Below are 13,114 nucleotides of genomic sequence, written 5' to 3'. Positions count from 1 at the left end.
TGCCCCTCACATCGCTGTGGGTGTTGGCGATGAGCTCACGGCCCGAGACGTTACTTAATGCAGTGCCCCCGTGCCAGGCGCTGGCGGGGGGCAGCCGCGGGCTGCGGCACGGACCTGTGTTGGTGCATGCACGTGTCCCGAGCGCCAGACCAGCCCCATGGCGCTGCAGTGGGGTCCAGCTTCCAGCACAGAGCAGGGAGCCCATCACCAGCCCCACGGCAGCGTGTCCTGCAGGGAGCACCGAGCGCTCCATCAGGATTGACCCTGGGATACAGCCCGGTGCCGCGGCACTGCACCAACATGTGCTTGATGGTGCTCCCCACTGTGGTGCTGTGCTGAAGGGGCTCTGGCTCATTGTGTTTCCTCTCAGTGAACACGGAGGGATGGATGGTGACACTCAACAGGACCTGGCTCGTGGGTCCGGGTTGGGAGCAGTGACTTTGGGCACGGAATTCCATCTCTGCTGCCAACTCGAGCAAGTCATTTCCTACAAGGTCTTGCCCTCTGGGCCTTCTGCTCTTAAATGAAGCGGTCGCTGTAGCTCCAGCCCACTCGCTGCTCGGTTTTCCAGGCCCGGCTGTGCCAGGCGGGATCCGTCCCAAGCTCTGCCTTGAGGCTTGAGAGCACAAGAACCTTCCTGGAGCTCGAGCAGCTTTCCAGCACGGTTCCTGCCAAGTGAGAATAACTGGTGCAGCTGGTCTCCCCGCTCCCCTCCACCCCACATTAGATATAATTGCCTATTTTAATTAATAAATTGGAGGCCACTCAAAGGAAAGCGGCGAGATTTGTTACAAACACTGCAGGGATTGTCTGCCAGCCCCGAGCCAGTCATGTCACGGCGCATTTGAATCGGTCTCCCTTTGAATTCACTCAGCAGACAGATCACATCAGGAGATTTACATCCCCCACCTCGTCTCCCCCAGCCTTGCCCCTCCGGCTGCCGGTCCGGATCCCGGATCCCTCCCTGGCGCTCATCCGGCTCCTCCTGATAACCTGCGAGGAGCCCCGGCACCGACAGGCTGGGAGGCCAAAGGGAGGGATGCTGCTGGTGTGAGGGCCCCTGCCAGCTCCCTGCGTGCCTCTGGGATGTCACCAGCAGGCAGGGGCTGGAAGCCATGGAGGCAGGGAAGCAGCATGGTTTGTAACGCCCATATCATATAGTGCCCATATCATGTATCTCCTAGAGCCCACCTCGGGGGAAGTTCAAGGTCTCCAGGGAGCTGCTTTCAGGCTCCACCAAAAATTTCCCTTTTTATTTCTTTTTTTTTTTTTTTCCCTTTCTGGATTCTTTGCTTTTCTGATGCTTGGTTTAAACCATTGTTTTTCAAGGGAAATTTTAATGCAAAAAACATGTTTTGTGTTTTCTAGCTGCAAGCCTGGGCTATGGAAGCAATCAAGCTCCTCGGCTGAGGAGGGCTGCGGGGTGCATGGGGGGCTCCATGGGGGGAAATGCCCATTGCTGGCCTGCTGAGAGCTGGGGACCAGGCTCCTGCCCCAGGCTGGTGGGGCTGGGATGCCCCAGCCAGTGGCTGCTGTCACATCAGCTCACAGTGGAAGGTGGAAGCGATGCCCCTAGGTGCTGGTGGAGTCGCAGGCTTGGCCCTCCTGTTCCATGGGGATAACCAGCACCCAGCCCATGATCCATGGAGCATCCTCTGCGCTTCCCTGCAGCCTCCCTGAGGGGCCGGAGGCTTCAATGACCCGGAAGGTTGCACCGACTCCCTGGATGCTGTTCAGCCCCATGCGGGTTCGTTGCGCTTCCCTCGAGGCTCCCTTTGGTCCTTGCTCCGCGGTGCAGGAAGCGTTTCCACTGGGAAACCTCACGGCTGCTGACTCACACCGTGCCCGTGTCACGACAGCACCAAGACCCGGCACGGATGGGCACGGGAAGCACAGAGGGGGTGGCCAGGCACGAGGTGATTCCTGCTGCAGCATCCCTATGGGTGATGCTGGGAGCATCGTCCTCTTGTACCTCCACAGGGGGAAGGACCCTGGTTTACTCACGGTGTTGTCCTCATGGCTTCTTGGAGGATGGAGCTGCACTGCTGCTGTTCCCCCTGCATGCGCCTACAGGGGTGGTTTTCCTGCATCATATTCCCTATGGAGATGTTCCCTGCTTGAACACGAGGTGGGAGCTCTTGGTGTGGAAGCAGCAGAGCGGGGCTGGACCTCGGCCGGTGACCATGACTTGGGCCGGTGTTTGGGGCTCCCCCCTGCGAGGCTCCACCAGCCACGTGGGCAACAAGCTGGTTCTATGAGGAGCTCAGGAAGGCGGCTGGAAATCTGTGTGTGCGCAGCCAGGAGAGATGGAAACCGGCTGCTGGCCATGGACAAGAGACAGCTGTGCTTCCACTGCGGGGGGAAATGTGCTGTGTGACTGCTGGTTTCTTCTCCTGGGCCAGGCAGCAGAGTCCTGTGGGATGGGATAGGACAGAATGGGATGGGATGGGATGTCCCTGAGCCTCCTGGCTCCGGCTGCTGCTTTGCCGCATCCCGGCCTTCCCAGTCTCCACTGGGCTGGATCAGCCTGGGGAAGAGAAGGTTCCTTAACAGGAGACCTTAGAGCAGCTCCAGTGCCTAAAGGGGTTGCAGGAAACCTGGAGAGGGGCTTTGGACAAGCGCCTGTAGGGACAGGCCAAGGGAAATGGCTTGAACCGGCCCGAGAGGAGACTGAGATGAGCTCTTAGGCAGAAGCTCTTCCCTGGGAGGGTGCTGAGGCGCTGGCACAGGGTGCCCAGAGAAGCTGTGGCTGCCCCATCCCTGGCAGTGTTCAAGGCCAGGTTGGACACAGGGGCTTGGAGCAAGCTGCTCCAGTGGGAGGGGTCCCTGCCCGTGGCACTGGATGAGCATTAAGGTCCCTTCCAACCCAAACCAGGCTGGGATTCCATGATCTCCATTAGGAGCTGTCTCACAAGTCCCGCTCCGCAGCCTGGGTGCAGGCGGGTGCTGGGGAGGCTTTGGCAGCAGGGATCCGGGTTTGCTCAGGAGTCACACAGGCCGGGTGATCAGATTTGGAGGGGCAGGTCTTGGGAAGCTGTGGGAGCCTCCCACCCCCCGGCCCTCCCCACATGCAAGCTCCCCCGCCCTGCCCTCCTTCATCTGCCCAAGTGGAAGTGTCCCAGGAACATGAAACGATTACTCGGCGAGGAGAATCCAGCTCAGCATTTCTTGGCATTGGTTCACGGCTTTTCATCTTCAAAGCTCCTTGCAAACATTAGCTAACTAATCCCTGCACCCTTCCTGTGAGATAGGGCAGGATCAAGCGGAGCAGCATTATCTCGCCGAGGCAGATGGGGAAACTGAGGCACGGAGCGGTGATGCTGCCGCCCCGGGGCGCGGGGCGAAGCTGCGTTTGTCAGCGCTGAGGCGGCCACCGAGGTGTGGGTCCTGCCCCCCCGTGAGCCACGAGCATCTCCCCGGTTCACCCGTGTGGAGAAAACCCAGCCCCAGGCTCAGAGCTGCCGGCGACCCAAAGAGGCACCCGGAGACCTGCCCAGTGCCCGCCAGCGGCTCCGCACGAAGCCTCTGCTCTTGTGCCTGTGCCCTGACCCTGGGCTCTGTGCGGAACGCTTCTCAATTGAATGTCTTGTTGCAAATTGCAGCTCTAATTGGTTTAGCAGAGTTTAATTAGCCTGAACTGATGGGAGAGGCGAGATTCCCTCCTTAAAGGAGCCCGGCAGCTCGGAAGGAGAATGAAGCAGCCGGGTTTTAGTTAGGGGGGGGGTATGGTTGGCTCTTGAACCTCAGCCCGATCCTGCCCCAGCACAATGCAGCACCAGACGGAAAGGTCAGATGTGAGGCTGCCATTCACTGCGGCTGCAAAGAGCTCCTTTGTCCCCGCTCCGGCTCCTCCCGCCGCCCCCTGCCCGGCCTTCGGGCTCCTTTGATTCCCGGGATGCTCCGGTGGCAGGGCCGGTTTCTCCATGATTCCCAGCCTGGCTCCTCGCCCCCCCTCGCTCCGCGGGCGCTGCTGGGGAGGGAGCAAGAGGGGAGCAGGAAGGCGGCAGCAGCACCCCAGGGCTTGGGGGAATTGTGCTCCCAGCTCTGCCTGAGAACCGGCCCCGGCCTCCGCTCGAGGCGTGACCGTGGGCAAGTCACTTCCCGGCCCCACGGCGCTTCCCAGCGGCTGCGGGGCCGAAGCTGGGCCATGGGGTTGAGCGGAGCTCCCGGCGTGGCTCTGCCAGGAGCAGGGCTCCGAGCCCGCGGGCATCAGCGAGGCTTTGCCAGGCATTGCCGGGTTACGGAAGGAACCGGACCCGCTCCCTCGCAGGCTCCTCCTGCCCCACGTCAGGCGCAGCAGAGCCCGGCTGCTCCCTTCCAGATGCGGCTCCGGAGCGAGGTCCGACCCCTTCCCTGCCAGAGCAGCCGCCGGTTGTGCAACCCCACTCGCAGCCAGGGAAAATCCCTGCCTGGCCTCCGCAAGCTCCTCTTGCATCCCGGAGCATGTGAGCGAGCGCATCACCACCCATTGACATCCAGCGCCGAGGTCTGGCTCCGCAGCCCTCTGCCCTTACATGGACAGCCCCGAGCGAGCCAGGGGTCACGCCGACCGGCAGCAGGGATGGGGACACGGGAGGGAGCAGCAGTGCTCAGCCCAGGGCCAGCAGCACGCCAGGAGCCTGCAGAGACTCCCTCCTTCCCCCGGGACAGCAGAGCCTTGCCCGGGGCTCCATGGAGGTACCAGGGCAGTGCAGGACCGACTGAAGCCCTGCGGTTTCCACCAATGCCACCTGGAGCAAACCCAGCCCTCCCCATTGCCGTCCCTTCCCTGGGGTGCAAAGGGCTGCGTGAGGAGATGGGAGAAGAGCAGCGTGATGGGTGTAGGAGCAGCGTGATGCTGGCATCGCACCCAGCTCTCCCCTGGCCATGGGACCCGGCTGCTCTGAGTCTCACTGGACCAAAGCTGCCCCCAGCCCCATCCCACACCAAACCGAGCCTCTCACCCTGTGCTGGCACCGGCTGGGAGCAAGGAGGCTGCTGCCGGGCTGGAGGGGTGGTGCAAGGTCCCCGGAGCCCTCCGGCCGGGGCCCCTCTTCTGAAAGAGCCCGGAGCAGTTGTGCTGAAAACATGACCTCAGCTGAGGCCAGTGCAAAGGGTAAAACACTCCCGAGCTGCACGGGGATGGAGAAGGCCCCTGGGCTCCTGGTCAGGGGCACTAGTGGGGCTCGGAGCCCTGCTCCTGGCAGAACCACGCTGGGGGCTCCACTCAACCCCATGGCCCAGCTTCTGCCCCGCAGCCATTGGGAAGCGCCATGGGGCCAGGAAGTGACTTGCCCACAGTCACGCCTCGAGCGGCGTGGGGCGAGGGACCTCAGCCCGGGGGCTCAGCGGGGGCTCCCGGGGCCGGCCATGGGGTTGTGCCCATCATCACCCCATCGCGGGGGCACATCCCGAGGCAGGATGCTGGGATCCGGGTCCACAGGACGGGATGTGGCAGCGGGAAGGAGGAGAGCTGGGGGGGACGTATCCCTCATGGCACACGCTGTCACCGTGCTCCCCACACATCCCCATCCCCGCTGCCTCGAGGCTGTAGGGCCCAGCGCTGCCTCAGTTTCCCTCCTGGCTCGCTGTGGGTGATGCCGGGCTGTGGGGTTTGGGGAGCGGAGATGAAAGGAGCCACATGACACAGACCTTCCCGTAACTCCGCTGCCAGACGGGGCTGCTGAGGAGGAGGAGGAGGAGGGTGGAGGAGGCAGACGGAGGGCTCAGGCGGGGATGGGTGGGTGCGGGAGGGACAGGGGGGCAGCACCCAGACTCCGGCTGCACCGAACAAGGGGGGGGGGGGGGGGGGAGCACCCCCAAACCTTCCCCTCCCCATCTCAGTGCGGTCCAGCCCTGGGGACACACGGGCACATCAGCACCCGGACCGCCCCCCCCCCCCCCCCCCCCCCAACCGACACCCGTCCCACCGAGCAGACCCCCGGTAACATCCCCCCCATCTCTCAGCGAGCCCCCCTCCCGCACTTACCCCCGCCCCCGGCCGCGGCCCCCCCCCCGCCGCCGCCGCCCCGCCCGGTGATTCACGCCGCCCCGCCGCTTTATAACGCCGCCGGCCCCGCCGCCGCCTCACAGGCAACAGGTCGCCGGAGCGTCCCGGCCCGGTCCCGGTCCCGGTCCCGGTCCCGCCGCCCCGGCCCGGCCATGCCGCTGCGGCTGGCGCTCTGCCTGCTCGCCCTCTGCAGCCCCGCCGCCGCCGCCGCGCACGGTAAGTGCCGCCCCGAAGCGGGGGGGTGTCTTGGTCCGTGGGAGGGGGGCACCGGAGCAGCCGCTCCCCGCCCCGAGCCGTCGGTGCCGCCGCTCCCCGCCGCGCTGGCAGGTGCTCGGGGCAGGGACGGCCCGGTCCGGTGTGCCGGCGCCGTTACCGGGCTGCGTCCCGTTACCCCCCCCCCTGGTGCCGCCGCCGCCCCGGGCTGGGCTCTCGGCCGTAGGATCCCGTTTTACCGGGAGGCGCTCGGGTGGGTGCTGGGCGCTGGCGGAGCAGCGGGAGCCGGTCCCCGGTGGTGCCACCCGGTGGCTCCGGTCCGCGCTGTGTCCCTTCACCCGGCTGGTCCCGGAGGGTGCCCCGGGGGTCCCGCTGCCACGTCTCGTCCTGTGGTGCCGGACCCCGGCATCCCCCCCCCGGGATGTGCCCCGCGATGGGGTGATGATGGGCACAACCCCATGGCCGGCCCCGGGAGCCCCCGCTGAGCCCCCGGGCTGGGGTCCCTCGCCCCAGGCCCACCGGGAGCAGCGTGATCTGGGTGTGGAGTTTGCAGCTCAAACCCCTCCCGGTTCAGCTGACGGCGCTCCCAGCTCTCGGGGCTGTGCGGGAGCTGCTCCATCCCCGTGCCCAGGCTGTCCCGGACCCTGCTGCGGGGATCCCAAAGCTCATCCCAGCGGAGCCGTGGTTACTGCAGCCAGGGGCGGCTCTCCCTCAGCAGCGCTCGAGTTTCCATCCTCACATCCCATGGCCACCTTGCTCCCTTGCAGGGAGGGTGGCTCCATCCCCCTGCTCAGGGAATGTCCCCTGTTGGTGTTCCCGCTCCCCAGCGTGGCTCAGGACATGGTGGGTGCACCCCAGAGAGCAGGGGTGCATGGAGCTGTCCCAGTGCGGGTGGGATCGCTCTGTGTGTGCCTGTGCCCGTGTGTATGGGGCAAGCAGGGTCCGGAGTCAGGATGTGGCCCCCAGGGAGCTTGGACCATGGGGGAGCTGGAGCCATGGGGGGGCTTCTAGGGGGAAAACTGGCTTGAAAGAGTGATGAGACAAACCCACTGATGGCAGAGGTGTCTTGGCCTGGCTGATGCTTCCAGAGGTGTCCAGGCCACTGGTTCTGCAGCCTGAGGGTTTTGCTCCATCCATGGCTGCCCCATGGTGCTGGGGCCCTCACGTGCTTTTGGATGAACCAAAACGGGGTGCATGGGAGGGAGCGGGGGGTCAGCAGTCCCAAGGTGGGTGCAGGCTCTGCTTTGTGGGGAGCGACTGCAGCCCGGCACGGGCAGGAGCCACCCCTTCCCCCTTGCTCCCTCCCATCTTCAGCCGTTGAACAAACCTCAAACTGCAGCTAATGAGAGCAGGAACCCAAATAAGCATCAGAAGAGGCTGGTTTGCAGGGGCGGAAATCGCAGAGGAATCACTCACAACAAAAACCTCTGGCTGCCGGGTCCGGGGGGTGAAGGAACAAACAGGCTTTTGACTCACAGGGATCTGATGCCGCTGGGCTGGCCCCAGCCCAAGGGCTGTGTCAAGTGCCCCGTTCTCCGGCCGGTGCCTCGGATGCTGCTTGCAGAGGCTGTGGGTGTTGATGCTCCATCCCGCTGTGGGGGGCTGCTGGTGCGTGTGGGGGGATCCAGCCTGCACAATGCGGGCACCCTCTGGGGCTGGAGCATCCCCACTGCAGGGAGGGCGAGCTGCAAGCACAGACCCTGGCCATCTCCCAGAGCATCACTGGGAGCACTGAGATAACTGGGGTGTCCCTGCAGTCCTGGTGCTGTGTTTGGAGCCTGCTGGCTGCCAGGAGCACAGGCTTTGGGGTGCCAGGGTCCATGGGGACATCCTTGTGCACCAGGGGAGATGGGAGCCAGCCTGGCACAGCAGGGACCCCTCACTCTCTGCCCTGTCCGCAGGTGGGATCTGCTGGCTGCAGCAGGGGAAGGAGGCCAAGTGCACCATGATCCTGAAGACGGGAGTGACGTGGGAGGAATGCTGTGCCAATGGCAATGTGGACGTCGCCTGGTCTAACTACACCTACCCAGGCAACAAGATCAGCTTGCTGGGCTTCCTGGGGCTGGTGACCTGCCACCCCTGCAAAGGTGAGTGGAGCCGAGCTCTGCCTGGGGTGTGTGTGTGGGGGGATGCTCAAAGGATGCTCTGGGTGAAGCAGCAGCGATGGGGCTGGGCTGCCCTGGTACCCTCCTTCAGGGACCACTGACCCCATGCCCCTGCTGTGGGACGGATGCTGCCATGGGGCCAGGGCTCCCGGGACAGCCTCCGTGCCCCGGCCCCTCTCATTTTGTGCGTAGTTTTGTTGTTCTCTATGGAGTGGGATGTGTGACCTGGCTCTTGGCTATGGGGCGATGAGTCAAGGAGCTGAGCTGGGGCTCCGTGGTCCCAGGTTAACTCATTGTGGCGGGGGCCTCCCACCCCCTGTCCCTGCCAGGGCTGCTCAGAGGGAACCTTCTTAAGGTTCATTTGTAAAGGGGGAGGAAAAAAAAAGCTCTGTTTCTTCCCCTCCGCTCCCCCTTCCCGCTCCCAGCGCGTGTGTGTGGAATGGCTTTATGTAACGGGCAGTTCCAGCAGTGGAAACTCTCCAGCTGTGAGTTCCAGCCCCGCCAGATGTTTTGGCGTGCGCCGGAGGCACGGATCCCCCAGTCGCAATTGCGTGGCCATGTGAGAACACGCTCGAGGACCTGCTGACCGCAGGAGGCAGGAGCAGGTCTTTGGGAGGTCAGGTTGGGATTTGTTTAAAGGAAAGGGGGGGGGAAAGGAAAAGGGTTCTGAAGGAACTGAAGGCTTCTTCCAGCTCCTCTGCAGCCCCAGCTGCTCCTCAGCCTGGTCCTGGCTCAGGGCTGTGCCCTGTGCATGCATGGACTGAGTGGGATCAGGTCGGTGGGTGCTGGGAGCACTGGGACCCTCTCCAAGGGCTGGTCACGGAGCATGGTCCCCCCCTGTGCTGGGGCAGAGGGACAAGGTAGGGGGGTGTCTGCGGCTCCCGGGGATCACTGGGGCTTTGGAAGCCCCGGCTGGCACGTGCACCGCATCTCCCCCCCCCCCTGCCGAGCGCCCCATCCAGATGGAGCCGGGGCTGCTCCCCACCGGAGGCCTTGGAAAAGGGCGGATGAGCCGAGCCGTGCTCCCGCTCCCCGGGCTCTTGGGGCCCGGCGAGGTTACTCCAGGATACAGCGGGCTGCAGGCACCAGCCCCGCGCCAGCAGCAGAGCCCTGCGGGAAGGTGCTGGCCGGGTCCCGGGGGCTCTGCAATGGGTTGGGAGGCGGAATTCCTGGCTCCAGCTGCTGGGGACACGGTGTCCCCCGCTCCAGGACCAGGGGTCGGGGTCAGGGATGCTCCAGCTGCCTCCCTCCCGTGCTGATGGTTGGATCCTGCTGTGCCGGCAGCAGCATTCCCGCACGGAGGGTGACCAGGGTCCTGCTTGCTCCAGCAGCACTGGGGCACGGGGCCAGGCCCCTGTGTCTTGGGGTCTTGTCCCTGCAGCTCTCAGCAGAGATGCTGCCAGGGCTCAGCCTGTCCCTCTCCCCTTCCCTTGGACCAGCCCCAGCTATGGAAATCAGGGAACAAGCTGGGAAACTGTCTCCCACCAGGGAATTTCCCCCAGGGAGCGCAGGGCCAAGAAGACAGGGAATTTCCCCTTCCTCCTCCTCCTCCTCCTCTCCCCTGTCTCCCAAAGTGACCCATCTCCTGCAGGGAAATCCCCCTCTGTACCTCCCAACAGCTCCCACACACACCCTGTCTGCGGGAATCCTTCCTCCTGGGGGGTGAATCCCCATCTCGGGAAGTTCCTCGGTGCTTCGTGTGGGTGCTGATGGGTGCCTGCACCCCCAGCTCCCATCACTGTCCGTGTCCCGGGGAGCTCAGCAGGCAAAGGGTCCCTTTGGGCTGTGTGCGGGTCAAGGGGCTTCCGGAGCCTCCATCCCTGCCTTGGTCTTGGTGCTGAGCCCTTTGCCTCTCCCTGTGGAGCCACCAGCACCCGCGATGGGCCCCTCTCCATCCCTGCCGGAGTGGGCACGGCCCCGGGACCCCTTGAACCCGGCCCCCGAGCTGGCCGGGAGGTGACCCGGGGGATGGGGGGGGACACGACAACGACAAAGCTGCCGCCTGTCTGGGGACCCCGCTCTTGTGTTCCAGTCACGGAGGCGCAGAGCGGAACAGGGCCGGGTATTGTGTGATGGCAGCGGCGTTCCCCATCGCCCAGACAACTCCCGAAGCCCAGATCCTGCTGGAGGAGCCGGGGCCTTGCGCACGGGGAGGTTTTTCCATTGCACAAGCAAATGAAAGGGCTCCTTCCAAAACACTCGGCACATGGAAGCGAGGAGCTGGTGCGGAGCGGAGCGCCAGGCTCCGGCTGGATGCGCTCCCGCCAACGACCTGCTCCTTGGAGCTGAGCAGATCCAGATGCTGCGTGTTGTGACCAGGGATTTGCCCCCCTCCACCCCCCCCCCCCCCCGTCTTCTTTCCAGAGCGCTGATGCGGGGCCCCAATCCCTGTGGATCTGCCCCTGCAGGAGGCTGGGCAGGATGGATCCTTCCCGGATGCTGGCACCGCATCTTCCTCACGCTCTGCTCCCTTCTGTCCCCAGAGAGCTGCGAGGGGGTGGTGTGCGGCCCCGACAAGGTCTGCAAGATGAAGCACGGGCGTCCCCAGTGTGCCTGTGCCCCCGACTGCTCCAGCCTGCCCCGCAAGCTGCAGGTCTGCGGCTCCGACGGCTACACCTACCGCGACGAGTGCGACCTCCTGACAGCCAAGTGCAGGGACCACCCCGACCTCGAAGTCATGTACCAGGGCAAATGCAAAAGTAGGTCCGGTCGGGCCCCTTGTCCCTGCTTTAGCCCATCCTCTCCCTCCCTGTTCCCTCTGCTTCCCGTTCTCCCAGCTCCAAGCTCTGCCTGCATGGGAGGAGATGAAGAACGGCAGCGCGGGTCCCTGGGTGCCCCCCCTCCCGTTGTGTTGTGGTGATGCGGCCAGGCACATCCTTCCCTCTCCCACTGGGAATCCGGATCTCCCCATTCTCTCCACTGTGTCCTGCCCTGAGCACTGGCTGCTCCCATTGCCCCAGCACAGGGTCTGTACCCAGTGCCTGGCCATGCCCAGAGAGGGAAGCTCTGTCCTGGTGCAGAGCTCCTGGTGGGACACGGGCATCTCTTGGCTCTCATCCCTCAGCATCGCCCTCGCCGCGCTCCGAGCTGGCCCTGCCACCCGGTTGGGACGTGTGATGATTCCAACAGCCCATCCATGCGATGGAGGCTTAACCTCGCCGCAGGCTGAGGAATAACAGTCCGTAAAATGTCACTTGCAAGCATCAAGCCCCTTTTTTGTTCCTTTGTGAAAGCGAGCAGCAATCCTCCCTGCCTGCCAAGAGCTGTCAGAATTATTATGGTTATTTTTGCCAGCCCTCCTCTCTGAAATGCTTTTGCCTGTCAAGCTCTGGCCTGCGCAGGGAAATGTGGGGCAAGAAATGTGAGTTGGGAGCTGCAGATGCCAAATCCCCTTCCAATCCGGCAGGGAAAGGAGGGAGGGCCTTGGGAAGTGTTCACAGCCACGGGGATGTGCTGGGGTTTACTGTGGGATGGGGGCTACGCAAGCCCTGAGCTCTGTGCAGGGTCCAACGTGACCCTTCCCTCCTCGCGGTGCTGCCAGCCCGCTTGGAGCGGCTGCTGCTCCCGCTGCCAAGGCACCTGTGTGGGGCCGCTCGCCCCAGCCAGGTCCCAATGGGCTCAGCCCCATGTGCTTGGCTCTGCAGTCAGATCTCGGCTCTGGATGGAGCCGTGCTCAAGGGCTGTGGGGCCAAGCGGTCCCTCGCACCCCATCATCAGCTCCTGTCTTCTGAAGCAGTGGTGATGGGGGATGCTTGGGACCCTCCAGCCTTGGCTCCATCCCCTGCTGAAGGCAGGAGGGGGCTCAAGCTGCCCGGGTTTCCCTGGGACGATGCCCGTGGTCCCCCCCCCCAGCTCAGTGTGTGCTTCCCCACAGAGTCCTGCTCCAGCGTGGTGTGCCCCGGCACCCACACCTGCGTGGTGGACCAGACGGGCAGCGCCCACTGCGTGATGTGCCGGACGGCGCCTTGCCCCGAGCCCACCAGCCTGGACCATGCCCTCTGCGGCAACAACAACATCACCTACCCCTCGGCTTGCCACCTCCGGCGGGCCACTTGCCACCGCGGCCGCTCCATCGGCGTGCGCCACTACGGGAGCTGCTCGGGTGAGTGGGGTCCAGGGGGTGGTGGTTGTGTATGTGTGGGGGGCATTGGGCTCAGATCCCTCTCATCCCAGCATCTCCATCACCGCTTCTCCCCTTCTCCTGCTCTGTTTCCAGCTGCGGCCAAATTCTCCGCGGAGACGGACAACGTGGAAGAGAACTACGTGTGAATCCTCCCTCGCCACCGGACCCGGGAGACAGGGGCATTATGTGTATATTGTACAAACCATATACCTGATATTTATTAAGATAAAACCTTCCTTTATTTATACTTGTGTATGTTATGCAGCCGCAGGGGAGCAGGGCAGGGGGCTCCCGGAGCGATTCCGAGCCGCCCTGGGGATGCTCCAGCACCCATGGGGGTGTTGGTGCTGCCGGGCATTGCCCTCCCCCCCCCCCCCCCCCCCCCCAACCTTGTGTCCTTGGCTGCCAGCCCTGGGCCTATTTATTTTTGGATGGAATTCTCAGTACTGTGCTGACGTTCCTGGCCGGGACCTTGAGGTCCAGAGGGAATCGGCGCTTTCGCCTTCCCAGCTGCCAGTGGCAGGAAGGGCAGCACGGTGCTGCAGAGGATTGGGGATGGGTCGATGTGTAATTATACATATATACATATATATATATGTATGTAAGTTTATCCTAAGGTTTTATCATGTGTATGTTAAAACAGATTTTAGTTGAAGCTTTCCTGGTCCCTTCCAGCCCAGGCTC

At 64.0% G+C, this 13,114-nt stretch overlaps 1 protein-coding gene across 1 annotated transcript; it reads left to right on the top strand.

Moving 5' to 3' along the window:
* The first annotated feature begins 6,050 nt into the window (after positions 1-6,050).
* On the top strand, positions 6,051-12,675 carry FSTL3 (follistatin like 3). Its single transcript, XM_057407463.1, has 5 exons — positions 6,051-6,205; positions 8,104-8,289; positions 10,791-11,006; positions 12,182-12,409; positions 12,524-12,675. Exons 1-5 carry the CDS (start codon positions 6,142-6,144, stop codon positions 12,574-12,576), a joined length of 747 nt encoding a protein of 248 aa, XP_057263446.1. The 5' UTR covers positions 6,051-6,141; the 3' UTR covers positions 12,577-12,675.
* The last annotated feature ends 439 nt before the right edge of the window (positions 12,676-13,114 follow it).

Source organism: Pezoporus wallicus, unplaced genomic scaffold, assembly GCF_028554395.1.
Source record: "Pezoporus wallicus isolate ANWC-B61680 ecotype Strahan unplaced genomic scaffold, APGP_CSIRO_Pwel_v1 contig_14048, whole genome shotgun sequence".
Lineage (NCBI taxonomy): Eukaryota > Metazoa > Chordata > Aves > Psittaciformes > Psittacidae > Pezoporus > Pezoporus wallicus.
The sequence above is the reverse complement of the archived record's forward strand: the minus strand, read 5'-3'. Positions and strand labels throughout refer to the sequence as shown.